Below are 22,357 nucleotides of genomic sequence, written 5' to 3' on the forward strand. Positions count from 1 at the left end.
TTATTAAGTAAAACCGTTTTTTGACATGTTGAACTGACACTTGCAAATGGGGCATATCGAACCCCTTTCTTTGCAGCTGCAAACGTAGCACAGCATGTGCTCACAGTCTAAAAAGGTATCGCAATATCTATCTCTGAAAATCTGGCATGTTGGAATTCTAGGATACGTAATACTCTGAAAAGAAAAAAACAAAAACACTCACAAAAGACCATACTAACACTTTTAACACTTCATGTTAAATAATTTAGGTCTTACAAGGTTTTATCAAGTGCCTCAGACACAGCAAAAAGTAAAAAAAAAGCTCTGGGGCAGCTGTAACAAAAAATATAAGTTTACCAATGAAAACATTGATTTTTATGAATACGTGCCTTCCCAAATTATATTTATAAAAGAAGTGTAGAACAAACACATTTCAAACATTTTTAATAACAATTAATATCACTATATTATACAATTAATAGATCTATTTTGTATAAGTTAATTAAAACATACTAACAGACCACGCGTAGAACACCACGTTAGGTATTCACGTTTAAGGCTCTGAAGTGCATCTATTTTTAGATCTGGCAATTTTCGCGAATTTTTTAAGGTTTGGTGAAAAGTTTTCACGAAAAGTAAGGTTTCATGAAAAGTTATCTGTTTTCGAGATAAGTGATTTATTTTCGTAAAAACTTTAATTTATCTTTATGTGGTGGCAGTTTAGAGCACTAACAGGGAAAAATTCGTGTTAACATAATTTATTTTATTTTCGTGAACATTTATCTGTTATCGAGAAAAACGTTTTTTTTTCGCGAAATCCGCCATTATTTTCACGTTATTACATCTGGTAAGTAGTGGCACAAATATGCTTCCATAGGATTCGAACCTGCAATTTCAATGATTTCTTCACCGGGCTGTCTTGACTGATATAGTTTATCACCAATTTTTTACTCAGTTTTTAACGTTCTGGTGTCGTAAAAACTTTAAATTTCCCTCTTAACAAATCCCGTATTTGAAATATTAATGTAGTGTAATCAAGCTAGAAAAATTCCCGAGCTCAATGTGGATTTTATTCGGGCTCTCTAGGTTCCAGGGCAGACATTTTACCGCGTTGCTACTAGGCCGTATAAGTGCTCCTTGTAACTCACTCTACTACTGTGCATTTACCCCACTTCATTTTCGAAATTTTCCGTTTTGCCATTATATCTGTGGGACGCCGTACAAACAAACAACCAAGTTTCGGTTATTTTCGTTGGGCGTCAATGTAACCCAGCTAGAAAATTCCCCGACCACAACGGGAACTGCACAAGGGCCCACCCGGTTCCAAGGCAGACACCTTACCGCGTCGGTATACGTGCTCCTTATACCTCAACCATCTATGGTAATTTTGAGGTTTTACTATAAAATAATTACAAAACAGCCTTGTTAGCATGTGATTACATGCAAACGATTTAGCACTCATAAAGCGAAAAAACAACGGCAAAGAGAATACATAAAATAAAAAGTTGTCCGTGTAAACTGACCATACTAACCCTTATGTTACTAAAGATTTTGGAAGATTTTTGTCATTGGGCATGAAATGTACGTTTTTAAAAAATCTACAAATAACATGTGTATACCATAAACATGTTACGGAAAAGAGTTTGGCTGGCATACCGACTGTTTTTGGAGATGCTAGTAGAAACAAACAACTTCGATTAAATGACTTTGATTATACAATCACTTACTATTTTTCCTTTTAAAATTCTCCAAAATACATGCATCTCAAAGGCATTCATGAGCATCACCCAAAAGACGATCGTAACATACCGGTAAATGCCGAAAACTTAACACTTTGATCTTTGTCGATCTTTCTTAATTACTAAATCTGCTACACTTAATTGTCATTTTATGATAATGTACGACTAAATCTATACGTTAACATTGTGCATTCGAAAGGATTAGAAAACTAACGAAGAGTTCTGATAATTCGTTGCTTAATTCTATACCATATGTAATAAGGCTGCCGAATTTACTTACTAATTTGCATTCCTTAGGAGGATAATTGAAAGCAAATTTTGAAATAAAAGAGTGTAGTGTACTGTAACCTATATTGAATACAGTTACATCCCTTTGTCATGAAAACACGAAGGTCGTAGCATAAACAATCTTTATTGTTAACTATGCTGGGGTATTTAATAAAAGGAAACGTGATTGCGCGTGTAAGGATTTTCTATCAGACATGTTCATGCTACCATAGCAAGTCAGGTGTGTATGGTCATAGACCGAAACCCGTGCAAAGCCCTTTTCAAGGTAAGACAGAAGGTTTTACTAATTACTAAATTAGGTCAGATGAGTGAAGGTGTGTGGGCATGAATTATTTGATTGGTTAACTTACAGTGGGTGTGTGCCCAGGTGCACAAGTTGATAATTATAATCAAAATAATAATTATTCAACATTTCAATAATAAGGACAATTGTATCGAATATCAGTCCATTTTATATGATCTTGATCTTGAGATTGCTGTAGGTATCATAATTAATTTTGCAGTAATTATAATGCTTGTAATTACAAAAAGGTGATTTTCATTATATGGACATCAATATTTATAATCATTATCACAAAAGTAGGCACTGCTTTTACTTTGTGTTTACTAAGCATACTCCTACTATGAAAACACCAGCTGCTAGAACAACAACAATAACTAATACTACAATTTCTACTAGTACTACTTCTGCTACAATTTTGTCTACTTACAGTCAGTCAACCAGTTTAGAATAACTCGGCAAAAAACGTTAACTCTTTTGACAATTTCTTTTGGGATTAAGTGTCAATGTGAGAATATGTAAAAATAAAGGGTAAAATTTATTTTGTTTGATAACAGTAGTTGCAATAATCCAACTCCCAGCTATTGACCCTCGGTCGCTGGGATGTACGTATGTACTTAAAAAAGTTCAGAGCATTCAAGAAGAACTAATGATAACAGAATAGGCCAGACGGCATATGCAGTTTTTGGTCAAAAATAGCCAATTAAAGTTCATCCTTCGGAATATTATTAAAAAACATTCATCTTACAGACTGAGTATTTCAAAACATTGTCATGGCATTTTTTCAATCAGCAAATAAATAATTTGAAAATAATAAAGCTTTCTATATATCCATATGCACATTTCAAAACATAACTAATTCAATCAGTTCCGCATAACTTTTTGCTTCATTTATCCCCCTGTAGGCTTAATACAAAAGCTTTCTTGCGTAAACTTTGTTTATTTATTCCTTTACCTAATGTATACGATAGACACTTATCATTTTGTTTTTATTGGGGCATTATCGAAAATTAAATACAATTGAATCGGATCTGCTGATTATCAGGAACTGGTTGACAAACTGTATATTGCAACTACTACTACTTAGTAACTTACACAACAATATAACTACTGTAATTACCGTAAGTTTTTGGGCACAATTTTTTTTTTTCGTGTCCGAAAATTTAGATACGAAAAATATTCAAAAAGTGCGAGTGTCGGAAAATGTAGAGACACATAGGTTATGTTTGTTTGTCAATTATTATCTTGAAATAAAAGCAATTAATAAATTTGCTATGATTGTATTGTGTTGCACTCTCTTTTTTTCTCTGCTTTAAATACAATACAACTCCACTTGTTTGCAATTTTTTAACAGAATTATAAAAACATTAAAAAAACAACAACCATGATACTGCTTCCTGAATATGGTATCGTTGCAAATTCTGTTTGTTGAAACCATTGTTTATTAATGGTATACATGGTAATCTACCCAATAATGCACTAGTAATGGTCCATGGCCCTTATGGCATTCTATGCCAGGTTTTATTACCCTAATCTGGTTGTAAAACTTAATGATCGAAGGGTCAAAGATATGTGAAAACGGGGCAGAAATCTAGTAAAATAGCACTGTAAAATATACTGTCAAAAAAATTGGAGTCATTATTTATGGACAAAAAACACATCTGTCCGACAATATAGAGTCACAAAAAATGTCCTTAAACGTAGTGTCCGAAAACTTTAGTAATTACGGTACTTCTACTACTTAAAAAATTACTACTTCTTTTGCTATTACTACTTCTACTAACTTTTCACTATAGAAAATTATCGACATTTCATTATTTAGTCCAAATTTTAATAAGAATCTAACTAAACAATGAAAAGTACCCAACCTAAAGTTTCTCACCTTTTTAATTTTCAGTTGATGATACACACAAGGCTAATCGCAATGCCAACAGTAATGTGTTTCGTCTGGTGGAAGCATATCGGACATATGGTCATCGGAAGGCAACCATTGATCCTCTAGGTTTGCAGCAAGTAATGTTGTAAGTCGCAGATAATAAGCTTGATGGTGTCAGATTTCATAAACAGTAGTTGTAATGGCAAGTACTCATTAGTCAGCAGATTAGTTTGCAATAGGAAATATTAAGTATTTAATTATTAAAAAAATGCTTATTAACTATATTTAATAGTTAATTTCTTATTTCATTGGTGTGCAAAACTATATTGTTATTTATTAAAAGTTTTTAGTGGCAAGACAAAGAGAAACAAAAAATACCACTTATTTATTGGATTTTTTATCTGTTAGCAGCATTTATTGTATTGTGTGTGGTTCCTGCCAGTAAATGAAAACATGTTCATAATGTGTATACAGTATAACATATCTTCTTTTAACTTTCAAGACAAAGAGAAACAAACAAACAAAACACAAAACCCTCTTTATTAGTGCTAACAAATCAATAACAACTGTCACTGCAGAGACCAGGCTGAGCTAGCACCAGAACGCTATGGACTGAGTCCTAGTTCCCAGCAAACAATAGACGTTGCAGGGTTGTTCTACAGTGCAACCGGAAACCAAATGATGACTGTTGATGAGCTGATAGTCCGTTTGGAGAAAGAGTATTGCGACACAATTGGGGCAGAATTCCAGCACTTGCAGGTAGGAAGTGACCCATACTAGACCTCATGTGAGGAATGCCACTTACAAAGTCATCAGGTATAGGATTAAATGTATTGAAAAGCTGTACTCAATGGAATAAAGCAAATATGACCAGCCCAGGCGTTTAAGTCACTGTGCCATAATTCCCAGATTCTTATTGCCACATTGCTTAAAACTGAAAATCAGTCTTAACACAGCAGTTTTAATTTCAAACGCAACTTACTAAAAAAAATCAGGATGTCAGAACAAAATGCATTTCAGCCAGAAAATAGACAGTTTCATTTTGTGCTTTTGTAAGCACCACTTACCACCAGAACTTCAACAAATAGTTTATGCCCTTGTTTCGTAGACAAATGTTCATGGGAAAGGCCTGCTCTCTATATTTAGCTGACCGTTTCACAGGATGCTCAGTGTGAGCTTTTGGAATAGCCTTTTGTCCCTTTTGCATCGTCATTTATCTGTGGAGTGTTGTCTGCAAACTTTTCATTCAAACTCTTCAAATGACATCTCTCTCCTTAACCCTTTGCATGCTGGGAAATTTGTCTTCTGCTAAAATGTCGTCTGCTGAATTTCTAAAATTAGCATTTTCTTCTATTTTTTTCAAATAATACTATCAGAATAGCAAACAGTTTGGATCCTGATGAGACGCCACGTTCTGTGGCGTCTCATCTGGATCCAAACTGTTTGCAAAGGCCTTCAAAATTCGGTTCCCGCACTGAAAGGGTTAACCAATGGTCGTATTTTAACAAAAATAAACAGTTATGATTCTTGGGTGACCCTGTTTCATATTTGTTCACTGTTTTACCAAAACATTGATTTTTTTCCCTGAAATTGGAACGGTCAGAGGTCTTTTAAATATTGAATTTTTTCTTTTGTCAAAAAACTTAAATTTATGGATCAGTCCAGCCAGAAAATCGATTTTAATGTCACACTTATAATGAGTTTGCACTTTATGTTGGTCCTCTACCAATTTTGTTTAATGGGTAACTGGATGCCAAAATTTGCCCCACCGTATGAGCTACTTGTTTTCTTAATATGTACAAAGGAAAAATGACAAGGCCCAGATTATTGGTATTTGTTTTGTCACATTGTATGGTTGTCTACCAAGTTTGTTTAGATCATTCAGATCAATTAGCCCTGCACTGTGTTTACTTAGTTTCCTATTGTGTATACAGGGAAAAACAAACTTCAATGCAAAGGGTAAGAGTTTGCCATATAACACAATTAAGTGTCTTAATTATAATTTTGTAATTGATCATGCAATTTTAAAATGACTTACTAAAAATGACCACCCTATATAATATAGTATATTTATGGCTTGTGGATTTAAATCTCTCTACCTCAAGAACAAAGGTCAAGCCATAAAACAACACTTTCACTTTGTCGTTCATCCTGCGATTTGAAAATTAGTTTCCAAAAATTAATCACAGTAAGTCTGTGAACTTGTCCGCGTATCTCAATGGTAAATGTCACACTAAGATATCAAAGGTTCTTTGAGCATGTAAAATGTGTCTCCCTACTTGAGGTCAATCTTACAAGATCAAACTTAAATTTGGCTTTAAGACATCTTTCCCAGACTGTACATTTCAAATGTATGATGCAATGTTAAAATAATTTACCATGAATTTAACCCAAGTTTAGACTTTGTATAATGTGTAACAACTGTCTACAAACCTGAAAGGTCAAGATCACACATATATGTCATTTTGAATTTGGTCATACAACAGCTTGCACAGACATTAACTTCATCATTTGTCATGCAATTTTACAATAATGTACCAACACGTTAACCATGTTGAGAAAGTGTGTATTCCCACTAAAGGCAAAAGGTCAGACAAGTGTATGGGCTTGTTATATACATGTAATAAGGCTTGATTGACAAAGGAATCAACATCTTGCAGACAGGCATCAAGCTAGTTTGAAATGGAAGAATTACAATTTACATGTCCCAACTATTTCACTGTGTTTTCAGAGTGAGGCTGAAAGGGAGTGGTTTGCAAAGGCCTTTGAGAAGAAGAATGATGTCAGTATATCAAATCATCGGAAAATTGACCTTGCCAACCTCATGCTGAAATGTCAGGTATGCAGCCTTGAGGTCAGAGAAATTGGTTTTATTTTGAATTTTGTGGAATATTTGATTTATGGAAGGGCTTACTCATAAAATCCGTTTTAAATGCAAACTTATAACTGAGTTTTGCTCTGGGAAAAAGGTGTTTACTGCATGTGCTTGAAGTGCGTAAAGTGTCGTCCCAAGATTAGCCTGTGCAATCTGGTCACGCTAAGCGAGGACGACACTTTCCTCCTACTAACTTTGATTTTTTCAATGAAATGACTTCTTTTAAATTAAAAATAATATGAAAAGCGAAATTTATTCCTGATTATTCTGCGCAGACTGCACAGGCTAATCTGGGGCAACACTTTACTCACACACAGTCCCATTTTCCCAGAGCGAGGGTCATTTATTTAATGTATGTATCCATCTCATTTTCTAGTTTCGGCTGTTTATTTCAGGCCTTTGATCACTTCTTGGCTGCCAAGTTCACGACCTTGAAGAGGTATGGTGGGGAGGGAGGGGAGAGCATGATGGCGGTCTTTGATGAGATTTTCCGCAAATGTGCACAGGGTATGGACTATTGTATCGATAGCTCAGACGCAAAGTAACAACTTCTATTTGCTATCAGCATAAAACCAGAAAAACCTGCGAGTAACTCGCAGACTTTTCAGGATTTATGCTGTTTGCTGCTCATTAATATCTTAGGGCTGGAAATGACATCAGTATCTGTTGGAATTTTTTTAACTTAAATATAGTAAGAAAGGTCTTGAATTTTATTTGATTTTCTGAGGGACTACAATCACGTCATTTGCGTATCGTGGTAAAGAGTTAATAACAAGATGTGAAAAGGGCCAATATCAAAGTCGATTTTGAGTAAAGAGAGATTTTCTTTAAACAAAAAGTACCTTAAAGGTGAAAAGTGTCGTCCCTGATTAGCAAAGCACATATAATGTATATTACATGTGTGGGTAACTGTCATCATAACTGTGTTTTATTTAAGGGGGCGTTGATAATGTGGTGATATGCATGCCACACAGGGGTCGTCTCAACTTCCTCACCTGCATGCTCAACTTCCCTCCAGTGAGGATCTTCCAGAAGGTAAGATGGCAGCTTATCATGTCTGAGATTTAAAAGAAAACTTTCAGCTGATTTCTTCCTTTTTAAATGCCAGTATTGCTTAAAAAATATTTATTCTTTTATAATATTTATTCAAAAGTGAGGAAATTTTAAGTGAACTAGGAATGGGGGTAGGGTATTTTCTGCCTTGAGATGTTGGCTTGGGTTGAATTAAGAGAAGGTTGGAAGTAGTAACTCGCCAATTGTTGACACTGTACTACAAAATTTCTGTCATGGACGGATCGAAACTTCAACAAACATTTTTGAAGACTTCCCTTATACAACACTAAGGGGTTAGGGCTTTCAATTTGATATCTACTAAATAAAGGCTGTTTATTACAACAATTGAACATTTGCAATTGTTAGTGAAAAGAAAACACAATTTTAGGTGAAAAACACGACTTAGGTAAAATTATAGCTACGTAAAGAATACTTATTTTTCAGTTTTTTAAAAATAATTTTACTTATTTATGTCAAAACATCCAAATTTATAAACCTCAGATGCGTGTCTATCTGCATACATGTAGTACAATTGAATTGAAAGTTTGCCTTAACTTACATTTATATCAACCTGTCTAAGATGGGAAACTACATTTTTACTTTTAACACATATGACTACAACAACACATAGCATATACTTTTGTTCTTTTTTTTTGGCGAAATATTGCATAATATGTTTACGATTGGATGTGTATGTAGGTGCATGTGTGTCAATTATGTGCAAATACATATATGTGAATGAGTCAGTATTGACGTGTATGTATATACATGTATGTATATGTGTGTATGTGTAGATATGTATATGTGTATATGTATATATGCGTGTCCTTGTATACGTGGATTTATTCGGGTATCAAAATGGCTATTCCTTTAATAAAATTACTTTTGTATAATATAATTGTAATTATATTATAATAGTATTAGAAAAGTAGTAACACTTGTTGTATGTACGAGTCCATAAGGAAAACCAAAACATGTTTATGTGCATATTCGTCCTTTTATAGTTATATAGAGAATAATAGATTAGTGTTGATTATAGATCAGGTTTATCATGCCAGGCTTAGAAAACAAAAAGCACGAGCCGTGTTATGTATTAGTCCATAAGGAAAACCTGAACATGTTTTATACGTCCTTTTACATTTATAGTTAAATACATATTATGTGTTAATTTGGATACTTTATGAGCCCATAAGGAAAATCTGAAACATGTCTATGTGCATATACGTATTTTTATGTCCCCCACTATAGTAGTGGGGGACATATTGTTTTTGCCCTGTCTGTTGGTTGGTTGGTCTGTTGGTTGGTTTGCGCCAACTTTAACATTTTGCAATAACTTTTGCTATATTGAAGATAGCAACTTCATATTTGGCATGCATGTGTATCTCATGAAGCTGCACATTTTGAGTGGTGAAAGGTCAATTTCAAGGTCATCCTTCAAGGTCAGAGGTCAAATATATGTGGCCAAAATCGCTCATTTTATGAATACTTTTGCAATATTGAAGATAGCAACTTGATATTTGGCATGCATGTGTATCTCATGGAGCTGCACATTTTGAGTGGTGAAAGGTCAAGGTCAAGGTCATCCTTCAAGGTCAGAGGTCAAATATATGGCCCAAATCGCTTATTTTATAAATACTTTTGCAATATTGAAGATAGCAACTTGATATTTGGCATGCATGTGTATCTCATGGAGCTGCACATTTTGAGTGGTGAAAGGTCAAGGTCAAGGTCATCCTTCAAGGTCAAATATATGGGTCAAAATTGCTCATGTTATGTCACTTCTGCAATGTTGAAGCTAGCAATTTTATATTTGAAATGCGTGTGTATCTCAAGGAGCTGCACATTTTGAGTGGTGAAAGGTCAAGGTCATCCTTCAAACTTTGTGTTTTGTCGATTTTTAATTTGTTCAGTACAGAAAATTTGTCTCACTAATGTTCTACAAAATCTTATATTACATCATTTATTGATTAACAAAACTAAACAAAATACACCTTAACCAGGAAAAATATTAAATACACTTAAAAAACTGCGTGTAAAATCGATACAAATCCTTCTTCTTTCATGAGATTCAATTTTGGTATATTTTAATATAAAACAGATTGAAGGAGAAAAACTGTATTCAAACATAGAAAATTCTTGTTGATGCATAACCTGGTAGATTTTTGTCTAAATTGTGTCTATTTTTTTCGCCCTAGACAAAAAAAACTACAAATTTCAAACAACATATAATATGAAATCATGCATTGTTTTCAAATACAACTTGAATAACACTATACAAACATATATATGACATTACCTACCTTGTTAAGATTCTGCGTAGCATTGCATTAAATAATGACTCACTAACAAAATCTAATGAAACTATTAACTAAAATGGGCTTTTTAAGGAGCAAATGGAAACGGCAATATGAACATTAAATGTTAGAGGTTTAGGAAATATAGAGAAAAGAAACCAAGTATTTGAATGGCTTCGAAGTCTAAATTACTCTATTTTTATGTTACAAGAGACACATTTAACAAAACAAAATATTGATCTATGGAAGCTTGACTGGCCTGGTCGATTTGTCTATTATAGTGGCAGCAAAACCAACAGCGAAGGTGTAGGAATATTTCTACACCCAAATAGTGATATAGAATTATCAAATTTCAATGAAATCATAATCGGACAATTAATTACTGCAGATATGAAAATTCGAAACATTGCAATCACTCTTATAAATATTTACTGGCCAAATAAAGATGATTTATACATTTTTTTTAAATTAAACAAATTCTTGTTTGCGAACAGCAATAAAAACTGTATCATAGTTGGGGACTTCAATACTGTCTTAGATGCAGAACTGGACAACAAGAATGGCAATTTAAGAACACATTTACAATGCAGGAAATATTTAGACGATTTGATTGACACTTATGATCTATGGGACATCTGGAGAATAAAAGCATCCAGAAAATAGACAGTTCACTAGGCACTCTAATCGTAAATCACACATTTTGTGTAGACTTGACTTTTTCTTGATATCTAAAAACCTATGTAACATAATATCAAAATGTAATATTAAATCTGAGTATAAAACAGATCATTCTCTTGTACAATTGAGAGTAGACAACTTATTATTAGGAAATTCTGGTTATTTCAAAATTAACAATTCAATCCTTTTAGACACTGAATATCAAAACAGAATAAAAAAATGTATAAATGACATAACATCCTTAAACAAAAATTGCAACCCAAATACAATGTGGGAGCTTATAAAAAGTAATATTCGCAATTAAACAATAAGCTTTTGTTCATAAAAAATAAAACAACAAAAAAGAACAAAGAAATATTAATTTCAGAAATCAAACATTTAGAAGAGGATTTAATGAAAAATAACTCCTTCGACTTGACTGATAAAATAATACAAAAAATCAAAACTAAAAAAGAGGAATTAGAACAACTTTATGAAAAAAAGGTTAATGGATATATTTTAAGATCGAAAGCTATAAAAATTGAAGGAAATGAAAAAACTTCAAAATATTTTGCCAACTTAGAAAAAAGGAAGGCTGAGAAAAAAATGATAAATAAATTAATTGTTAATGAAAAAATATTAAAAGAAAAAGATAAAATACTCGAAGCAGAAGCAGCATATTATGAGTCACTGTATTAAAAAAAAAATGAATGAGACGACAATTCTGATTTCTTTTAAGTGCTAATAACTAAACTCAGTGAAGAACATAAATCTCAATGTGAAGGAAAATTAAATGATTATGAGTGTGGTTGTGCATTACATGTATTAGAAATGACTAACAATAAAAGTCCAGGCTCTGACGGACTGACCATTGAATTCTATAAAATATTTTGGTCTACCTTGAAAGAACACTACATTAAATCAATAAATTACTCTTTTGAAAAAAGTGAACTTACTGCCTTACAAAAACAAGGTATTATAACCCTTATTCCTAAATCAGATAAAAACCTTGATTAGATTTAAAATTGGCGACCAATAAGTTTGTTGAATATAGATTACAAAATCGCAACTAAAGCAATTGCAACCCGTATAAAAAAGGTTCTGCCACTTATAATAAGTTTTGATCAAATAGGTTTCTCGAAAAACAGATATATTGGCGAAAACGTTAGGTTAATTTTTGATGTTATTGAATATCTAGAGAATCATAATAAGCCTGGACTTCTATTTTTTGCAGACTTTGAGAAAGCATTCGATAGTTTGAACTATCTCTTTATAATAAAATGTCTGAATCACCTAAATTTCGGGCCACACATAATTCAGTGGATTAAGGTTTTTTATAATGCTATTTATAGTGTCATTACATGTATTAACAATGGCCATCTTTCTTGGAATTTTAAAATAGAAAAAGGTGTTCGTCAAGGTTGTCCTTTGTCTTTGTCGCTCTTTATTATATGTTTAGAATTACTGTCAAGTTACATAAATAAAAACAATAATATTAAAGGGATAAAGATACATGGGACTGAAATAAAACAGACCTTTGCAGATGATGAAACTTTTTAAAACGATGGTTCGCCTAATTCATTTGAAACATTAGTTCAAACTCTTAAAAATTTCAGTAAAATATCAGGCCTAAAGCTCAACGCATCAAAATCTACAGTCATGACTAAAAAACTCAAACATCAAATACCGCACAGAAAACAAATTTATTTGGACATCTGATGAGGCAAAAACGTTAGGTATAAAATTTTATAATCAACATAAATTAAAAATGAACAATTTAATGCCAAAAATTAAACAAATTGAATGCTGTTTAAAACAATGGCAACATAGGAAACTCACTCTTATGGGGAAGGTCTCATTAATAAAAACATTTGGGTTACCAAAATAAATTTTCCCTTTTTCTGTTCTCCCTAAGCCATCTAAACAAGTAATAGAAGGATTAAAAACAGCAATATTTAAATTCATATGGGACAATAAGCCAGACAAAATTAAAAGAAAACGTCTAAAACAAAATTATGAAAATGTTGGCATTAAACTTACGGATATTGATTGTTTTCTTAATGCCATTAAAGCGAGCTGGGTAAAACGATATCTGGATAAAAATAATAAAGGTAAATGGAAAACTCTATTGGAAAAAAAACTAAACAAATTCAGTCACTGGCTTATATTTTGAAAGCAATTTAGATGATTCTATACAAAATGTAAGTAAAAATAATTTGTTCTAAAAAAATGTACTTACATCCTGGCAAAGTATTAAGAACCAATAATAATGTTTCAAAAAGTTCTCCCATATGTAAACATGTAATATGGAATAATAAATGCATAAAGGTAAATAACAATTCTTTCCTTTTGACATTGGTCAGTTGTACAACTATCGAAAAGTTACTTATTATACATTTAATGAGTTAAAATATTTATACAACATTGACTCTCATGAATTTATAAATCAATATTGTATATGCAAGGAATCAATGCATTAACTGTATCAGAGAAAACTTTTGTTGATATAATAGAAAACTCTAAACAGGTAAACAAAACTCTACAAAATACAGTTACAATCACAAAGTTAAATTGATGACAGTATAGAAAGAAAATGTAATTCATGCCTTAATTTAAAAGAAAACCTCAACTGGAGAACATTATATACACTTTCATTTAAGTCAACAATTGATACTTACTTACGTCATGTTCAATTCAAATTCTTATCCAGAATCTTCCAAAAAATAAGTTTCCTACGAAATGAAACTAACAAAAAGCAGTCTGTGTGATTTTTGTCAAGAAAGTGTTGAAACAATCGATCATTTGTTTAGGGAATGTTCATATAGCCAAATTCTTTGGACAAAACTTCAAACATTCCTTAAACGAGTGAAAATTGACATTGACATAAATAAAACAACTGCTTTCCTTGGAAATACAGAAATTAAATTAAACAATGAAGTTCTCAATTTTATTATCATTTTGATGAAAGTATTCATATTCAATTTGAAAATAAAGAAATGCATTCCAAAATTTAAAATATTCTTAAATTATTTGAAGTTAGGGATACAGACAGAAGAAGAAATTGCCCTTATTAAAAACAAAATTGAACGACACAAACAAAAATGGATCCACATCATTCAAAATTTTTCAAGTGAGACTTAATATTTATATACAGTTTTCATATAACAATGCCCATACAATTACTAAAATATTGTTGTCGTATTTGTTTGCCTTTTCGTTTGTTCTTTATCAACTGTATTTGTAATTGTAAAGTACAGAAACACAGAATGAAAGAAATTACTATTTTTGGTATATTTATCCATAATACATACTGTTAAACATGTAATAGAATATATGTTGTGTGTGTGTGTGTGTGTGTGTGTGTGTGTGTGTGTGTGTGTGTGTGTGTGTGTGTGTGTGTGTGTGTGTGTGTGTGTGTGTGTGTGTGTGTGTGTGTGTGTGTGTGTGTGTGTGTGTGTGTGTGTGTGTGTGTGTGTGTGTGTGTGTGTGTGTGTGTGTGTGTGTGTGTGTGTGTGTGTGTGTGTGTGTGTGTGTGTGTGTGTGTGTGTGTGTGTGTGTGTGTGTGTGTGTGTGTGTGTGTGTGTGTGTGTGTGTGTGTGTGTGTGTGTGTGTGTGTGTGTGTGTGTGTGTGTGTGTGTGTGTGTGTGTGTGTGTGTGTGTGTGTGTGTGTGTGTGTGTGTGTGTGTGTGTGTGTGTAATTGTGTATGTTTATGAACATATGTGAGAAAGGAAGTATACTTATCATAAGAGAAATGCAAAAATCTACTTCTATGTTTTTATGTTTAATATTGTGTTATTTACTTTCATAGGTTTTTTTCTTGTCTGTGTATGCGTGCATGTTTATTTATGTGTTTGAGTATGTGTGTGCATGAGTGTGGTTAAGAGAGTTGGTACTTTCTGAATACGTTAAACCACTAATTTTTGTACATTTCTACTTTGTGTAATTGATAACTTCATAAGAGTGCATTAATCAATGAGATTTTTTTTTTTTATAGACCAGCAGGCAGTTAAAATATTCCAGGTTTTTAAAGTTAATTAAATGGCTGCTATAGTGGCTGTCTCATTCATTTTAGTTATATATTGAACATTGTATTACAAATAAAATTAAAATGGATTTGTGTGCTTTTTTAGGTCTCTGGAATCTCAGAGATACCACCTGGATTTAAAGGAACAGGCGATGTAGTTTCACATCTGTGTGAGTGACTGATGTGGTTTGCTTTGCAGAATCAAACGATTATTGGCTTAATTGTTTTTCAAATGTATTGAAAAACATACTCTGCTATCTTCGTTGAACATGAATCCACCACAGCTCATTTTAATTTATATACAAACATCCTTGTTGTATGAAATATTTGACATAAGCTCTTGAAGAATTGTTTAGATTTTTGCTAGGATGTAACATGCCTTTATCATGGTTATACGCAGGTACACTGGTAAATTTACTGATATTTTTCACGATTTTCACCTTATTGAAGTGTTGCAGATTTTTTAGAAATAATATTTATGCATTGTTGGAACCCACTGACATTTTGTTACCACTACAATATATGTGATGGAAGAACTGGCTTACCATTATATTTTTCATTCATAATCATGAGCCAAGAAGTGAACAATGAAATTTACCTTTTAAATACTTTTGAATGAAGACTGTTAAACAATCATTATTGTCCGGATAATGATCAATACAACAAAAGATAACATAACAAAATGAAAACTGCCTGCATGTTACAGTTTGAATAAGGCACTGTTCCATTGGTTGATTTTCTAGTTTAAATAAGGTGCAATTTCATTGGTTGATTTTCTGTACAAAGGATCCAATGAGATGTCTCATCAATCATCAACATAAATGCAAAATTGTTCATACTTATATCCTATGGTTAACTAAAAAACACAGAGTCAGTATATTATAGTAAATGTGGGCTCAGACATTAATATTTATGTTAGCCTTTAAAGAACAGATACATTTTAATTGCCAAGTATTTATTAGAAATAATGTCTCATTGTTTTGCAGACACCTCATCAGATCTGACTTATGAAGGAAAAGATCTTCACGTTTCTTTTATTCCAAACCCTTCACATTTAGAGGTAATAACATTTTTTTTACCTTGTCATTGTTTATGCAGAATTAGAAATTTAAGCATGTTCTATATCGGCTATTTCTCCAGATTCATCCCATATGTGAATGCTATATGAAAATCACTGTGGAGTAGTGGATATTGTGTCCGCCAAGCGACTGGGAGGTCAGGGGTTATATTCCCACTGTGGGAGAAGTTCTACAGATCTCCCACAAAGACAATGAGTACTGGTTTTACCCAGGAACCTGACTCAAGAGACTTGGGCTTTTGATGCAATCAAGCTTATATAGATCATTTTTAACTTAGTAATATGTTCACAGACTGTGTAAATCAGGGTTTTATGAGATTAACAACTAAGTAATAACTGAGTCATGTAACGGCAGGCATAAACTGTTGACAGCTTAACAGGAAAACATTAGGTTTATATTTTCCTTTATTCCTCTTCACATGATTTGGGTCACAAAATATGTCCCAAAAGTACCACAACCTGTCAACATTTTGTTTTCTTTAGTGAATATAAATGCCAATCGATTGCATTTGAGTACATGGTACCGTATTCATTCATGATTAAGTGATATCGTTGAATGAACTGCTTTTTGAAAAAAAACTTTATTTATTATACATAATAATTCAAGGCCAACAACCCAGTTGCGGTGGGTAAATGCCGCTCCAAACAGCAGACTCTTCAGGAAGGAGATTACAGTTCCCATGGCGACTCACAACAAGGGGACAGAACTCTCTGTCTACAAGTGCATGGCGATGCCTCATTTTCAGCTCAGGTATGCAGTTAATGTAAATTTCTCTTTAATGTTGTTTCAAGTTTTATTTTTTTGGCTCATTAATGCATTAACTTGTTTTCTTTGAAAGATAGTTTCAGCAACTAGGTAGAAAAACATACTGCTGCTCATTTGTGAAAGTTCAAGGATTTTAAGTGAATAAATTGGATAAATAAACCAAATGCTATTATTTCTGATTAAAAAATATTGAGCCAGTCTGTGAGAAAACTGGGCGTATATATAATGCTTGTGCGTATATTATTGTTCCAGACTGCACATGCCAATCAGTGACAATACTTTAAGCACATGCATTAAGCCTGGGTTTTCCAATGGACCGGCTGAAATATACAATGATAATTGTTGAACTCAATTTCTGATTGTCAATTTGCAAATGTTCTTTTGCAATGGATATACGTGTATACAATATTTGTTTTAACCATTCTGGAAACCAGTTTGGTGTGTCTTACAAATGTTCAGTAAAATGTGTGTTTATTCAAACCATCTTGAAAAATATTCTTTTCAACAAAATTGAGAAAGATACAGTGAAAACTAATGAATTCATGGCATAAAAAACACAATTAGTGTGTTAAAGAAAATATTGTTGTTGACACCTCAACCAAATACATATTTCAATATTACAATGTATAACAAATTCGGCTCTGGCCATCGTTTTGCTAGATTAATTTGTTATGTCCAGCTTTGTATTACCTTGTTCAAGTTGTTAAACTTAATCCAGCAATTGACTAATATATTTTTAGGGAATAGTTGCAGAAACGTTTTCAATAGCCGAGTGTCCACACTACAACACTGGTGGTAGTGTACATTTCATTGTGAATAATCAGATCGGCTTCACGACTGAGGCCAGTAGGGGCAGGTGAGATTCTCTAGCATAATCAAGTTTGTCTCTTGAGCTCAAAAACTGGAAGGTTTGTTCCTAATTTGGGAAACTAGCAATTATTTTTGTTTTATAATTTTTTTTTTTATATCTCTATAAAAAAACAAATGAAACCTTTAAAAAAAATCAGACCAATAGAAATTTAGATTAATGCTTTTTGTACACAGTCATGCACTTTTATTTTATGTACCTTGAATTTTCTTTAGCAATGGCAAATTTTAGCAACCCTGTTGAAAAACACTGTTGTTTTCAAGATCAGGATCTAAAATGTCAAAAATAGCCCAAATATTGACAGATCTGGGGAATCCCTAAATTTCTTGTTCGAGAAATTTTCCTTCACTGCTGTATGAGAGTCAAGAGAACACTGATGCTTGTCATGCCTTTGTAAAAGATTGTTGCTCAGGGTATTTTTTTTTTTTAATTCTTGTTAAGTGCAAACAGCTTTGAATTTCCTCAATACAGCAAATGCTGGTTTGAAATGTTCACTCACCAAATGCCATTTTTTTTCACAAATTACAGATTTCAACAAACAACCATGTTAATCTTTGCAAGAGAATATATTATAATATGAGCCTTACTCAGGGGAAATGGGGCTTAATGCATGTGCGTATAGTGTCATCCCAGATTAGCCTGTGCAGTCCGCACAGGCCAATCAGGGACAATACTTTCTGCAAATATGATATTTTTGGTTTAAAGGAAGTCTATACTGAACGAAAATCTGCTTAAGGCAGAAAGTGTTGTCCCTAATTAGCATGTGGGGACAGCACAGGCTAATCTAGGACAACATTTTATGCTCTTGCATTAAGCCCAGTTTTCCCAGGACAAGGTTAATAAAGATTTACGTTGCTTTGTTTCATTTCAGGTCATCCACCTACAGTAGTGATCTTGCAAAGATAAATGGCTACCCAGTGCTTCATGTGAACGCAGACTTTCCTGAGGCAAGTGTCGTAAAGTGCCACATAACAATGACGTTGCTTCTTAATGGTTGTTGAAAGTATTTTGAAACAAAAACTAAGTCCCAATACAACACAAAATAGTTAATCCCTGGGAAAACTGGACTTTATGTATGTTGTTAAGTATTGTCCCAGATTATCCTATACAGTGCACTAATTAGCGACAAAATTTTCTGTCTTGAACAGTTTTTTGTTTAAAGGAGACCTACCTTAAACAAAACATTCAATAAACGCAGAAAGTGTAATCCTTGACTGCACATTCTAATCTGGGACAATTCTTAACACACAGTTTCCCCAGAGAGCAGCTCAAGTGCCAACACATAACAATCGAAATATTGCTGATTTTACTGTGGCCAGAAATTGTGTATATTAGAGTCGTTTAAATTGTAGTTGCAATAACTAAAATACATGCTTGTCCCTATTTGAGAAAATGTATCATTACAGTTTTGCTTATGACTTTTTCAAAAGAATAGAAAATATACAGTCGTGGAATGTATATGCATAAAATCATGTAATTTATATCCCATTTTGTCAGAAAGACTTGTTTCCCTATTTGTAATTTTCATTCAGCCCTGCATACTTATTTCTTACCAGGACGTTGTGAAAGCGACATCTATTGCGATGCAGTATCGTCAGAAGTTCCGTAAAGATGTGATCATAGACTTCATATGCTACCGCAAATATGGTCACAATGAGTTGGACGATCCGTCTTTCACACAACCCATCATGTACAATGCCATTCGGAACAGGAAAAGTATCCCAGACTCGTATGCAGAACAGCTGAAGGTTTATTCCAGTTTTGTTTAGTTTGGACTGTTTATTGGAGCCTTGCTTTGGAAAAACTGGGCTTAATGCATGTGCACAGGCTAATCAGGGACTTCACTTTCCGTTTTTAAGGAATTTTTTGTTTAAGGAGTCTCTTCTAAACAAAAAATCAGTATAGGAGGAAAGTGTGGTCCTTGATTTACTTATGCTAATCTGATCTGTTACGACACTTGATGCAAATGCATTAAGCCCAGTTTTCCCGGAACAATGCTCATATGCTCTCTTTTTAAGCGTGTGGGGTATTTTTTGTGTGCATCTGCCCTCTAGCTCAATATGAGTCTGAGAAAACTGGGCATAATGCATGTGCAGTCTGCACAGGCTAATAAGGGACGACACTTTCCGCTTTTACTATATTTTCTGTTTAAAGAAAGTCTCTTCTCAGCAAAAATCTAGTTAAGCCAGATAGTGTCGTCCCTGTGCGGACCCAGTTTTCTCAGAACACGACTCATATATTCTCATCAAGTCATCACCAAAACTATTAGAGGGTGGTTGTGTGTGTGTAAGGGGGGGGGGATTTAATACTGAAATCACCAAGGATATCTGTTTGTACATAGACAGAATAATATTACAAGTTTCAAAATTCAACATTCAAATTATGACAACGTGATACATACATTCAACATGCAAAATTGTTTTGTTTGTGTTTTTTTGTCTGTATTTATTTGTCATTACTGTTACAAGCCATAGTTTTAAGTGTTTTTTGGCACTTCATCAAAGATGTCAGTTCCTTTGCCTGTGTCTGTCAACTTTTGCACTCTAAGTCCAACAGTTCTTATCCAAGCTTCAAAAACATTGGTATTTATAGTTATACGCTTCCTTCATTTGTCTGCCTTAGACACAAACTTGACTGAAGAATTTCTTAGTTCTCAAACACTTTTTAACAAACAGCATTCAAAGCTGCTGCATTTTTCTTTTTAATAGGAATTATCAAGCTGTGTTACAAAAGTAATGGTCTCTTTTCAACTTAGATGGACATTATTGTTACAAATTTGTCCAATAAATAGCCTCTTTATTTTTTATTGCATAACATCTTAATGATCCCAACTTGCCATACTTTAGTTTTTACTGTTTTATTATTTCCCTCCATCAATTACTTAATTCTTATTTCAGTAAGGAGGGAAAATAAGAACCCTTTACAATGCTATGAAATAACAAGGCACTCAGCTGCACATTATGTAAAAAATGGTGATCTACTGTATAATGTTTACTGGTAATCAACTATTATTAATTGAACTCTAACTTTTGCGGTTCTGCTCAACCATGAAATCAAATGTTCAACAAACACTTACTTTTGCAGTCTTATATCAGACACTATAAAATAATCCATGATTTTAAGATCCAACAAAAATGCCCGATTTTATCAATCCATGAAATGTAATGTGAATGACACTAAACAATTCCACAGTATTCCACAACACAGATGATTACTTTCAGGGTACTGGTGTCTGTACGGACGCTGATATCTCTGCTGTACAACAGAACTGGAGTAAATTTCTTCACGACAACTTCGCAGCGATGAACAGCCAGCTAGTCGAGGTGCCTTACTTGTTTTTGCAAAAACCATATTGAATCTGGTGTAAAACAAGTGAGCCTTGCTCCAGGAAAATTGGGTTAAATGCGTGTTGGTAAAGTGACGTCCCAGATTAGTCAGCGCAGTCTGCATGGGCTACTCGGTGACAAAACTGTCTGCTTTTATGATATTTTTTGTTGGATAATCCAGTCTCTGCAGAAAGTGTTGTCCCAGATTAGCCTGTGTGGACTGCACATGCAAATCTGGGCTGACACTTTATGTTAATACATTAAGCCACGTTCTCCCAGAGAGTGGCTCAAGTTTATTGTTGGTATCCAGCTGTGATGAAGTGTGGAGACAGTATGAGTGCTGAAACTTTCTGCATGTATTTTGTCTATCTAGTCCTTGCGAATGTATGTGTTTGAATTGTATTTCGGGACATTATGACATTCCGTATAACTTAGCTCTTTAAGAAAAGTGTGTGTTTTTAACCAGGTTTTCCGAAGGAAAAAACTGGTTATTAGATTGGCGAATGTCGGCGGGCGGGCAGGTTGGCGGGCGATCAGGCTGGCTGGCGGGCGGGCGGAACAAGCTTGTCCAGGTCATAACTATGTCGTTCATTGTGAGATATTAAAATCATAAGGCACATTTGTTAACCATCATTGGACGATGTTTCGCACGAAAGAATTACGTCGATATTTCCAAGTTCAAAGGTAAAAAATGGCCATAAATGAGCTTGTCCGGCCATAACTTTGTCATTCATTGTGTGATTTTAAAATGATTTGGCACATTTGTTCATCATCATTGGACGGTGTGTCGTTCGAAAGAATTACGTCAATATCTCCAAGGTCAAGGTCACACTTTAATTTCAGAGGTCAAAAATGGCCATAAATGAGCTTGTCCGGGTCATAACTATGTCGTTCATTGTGAGATTTTAAAATCATCTGGCACATTTGTTCACAATCATTGGACGGTGTGTTATACGAAAGAATTACGTCAATATCTCCAAGGTCAAGGTCACACTTTGAGTTCAAAGTAAAAAATGGCCATAAATGAGCTTGTCTGGGCAATAACTATGTCATTCATTGTGAGATTTTAAAATGACTCTGTACATTAATGTTGTTCACAGTCATTGGATGGCATGTCATGTGAAAGAATTCAAGAGTTCAAAGGTCAAAATGGCCATAAATAATAATGGCATAATAATTCTTAAGAATCGCCATAAATTAGCATCTCTTGTTTTGTAAAGACAGCATGCAAAATATTCTGTGTCAATGGAGCA

At 33.5% G+C, this 22,357-nt stretch overlaps 1 protein-coding gene across 4 annotated transcripts in view; it reads left to right on the forward strand.

The window, feature by feature from the left end:
• The first annotated feature begins 1,707 nt into the window (after positions 1-1,707).
• LOC127875318 (2-oxoadipate dehydrogenase complex component E1-like) overlaps positions 1,708-22,357 on the forward strand; it is a 39,305-nt gene continuing 18,655 nt past the window's right edge. Inside the window, exons 1-13 of one of the 4 annotated variants that reach the window (XM_052420294.1) lie at positions 1,708-2,271; positions 4,184-4,307; positions 4,741-4,921; positions 6,894-7,001; positions 7,433-7,544; positions 7,975-8,072; positions 15,173-15,236; positions 16,053-16,126; positions 16,752-16,895; positions 17,651-17,766; positions 18,650-18,725; positions 19,335-19,526; positions 21,000-21,101. In XM_052420294.1, coding sequence (XP_052276254.1) covers positions 2,142-2,271; positions 4,184-4,307; positions 4,741-4,921; positions 6,894-7,001; positions 7,433-7,544; positions 7,975-8,072; positions 15,173-15,236; positions 16,053-16,126; positions 16,752-16,895; positions 17,651-17,766; positions 18,650-18,725; positions 19,335-19,526; positions 21,000-21,101 — 1,521 coding nt within the window. In that variant the 5' untranslated portion in view covers positions 1,708-2,141. Of the gene's footprint in view, positions 2,272-2,320; positions 2,485-4,183; positions 4,308-4,740; positions 4,922-6,893; positions 7,002-7,432; positions 7,545-7,974; positions 8,073-15,172; positions 15,237-16,052; positions 16,127-16,751; positions 16,896-17,650; positions 17,767-18,649; positions 18,726-19,334; positions 19,527-20,999; positions 21,102-22,357 lie in introns of those variants that run through there. The other 3 variants (XM_052420295.1, XM_052420296.1, XM_052420297.1) reach the window with 3 other exon arrangements.

Source organism: Dreissena polymorpha, chromosome 3, assembly GCF_020536995.1.
Source record: "Dreissena polymorpha isolate Duluth1 chromosome 3, UMN_Dpol_1.0, whole genome shotgun sequence".
NCBI classification, from domain to species: Eukaryota; Metazoa; Mollusca; class Bivalvia; order Myida; family Dreissenidae; genus Dreissena; species Dreissena polymorpha.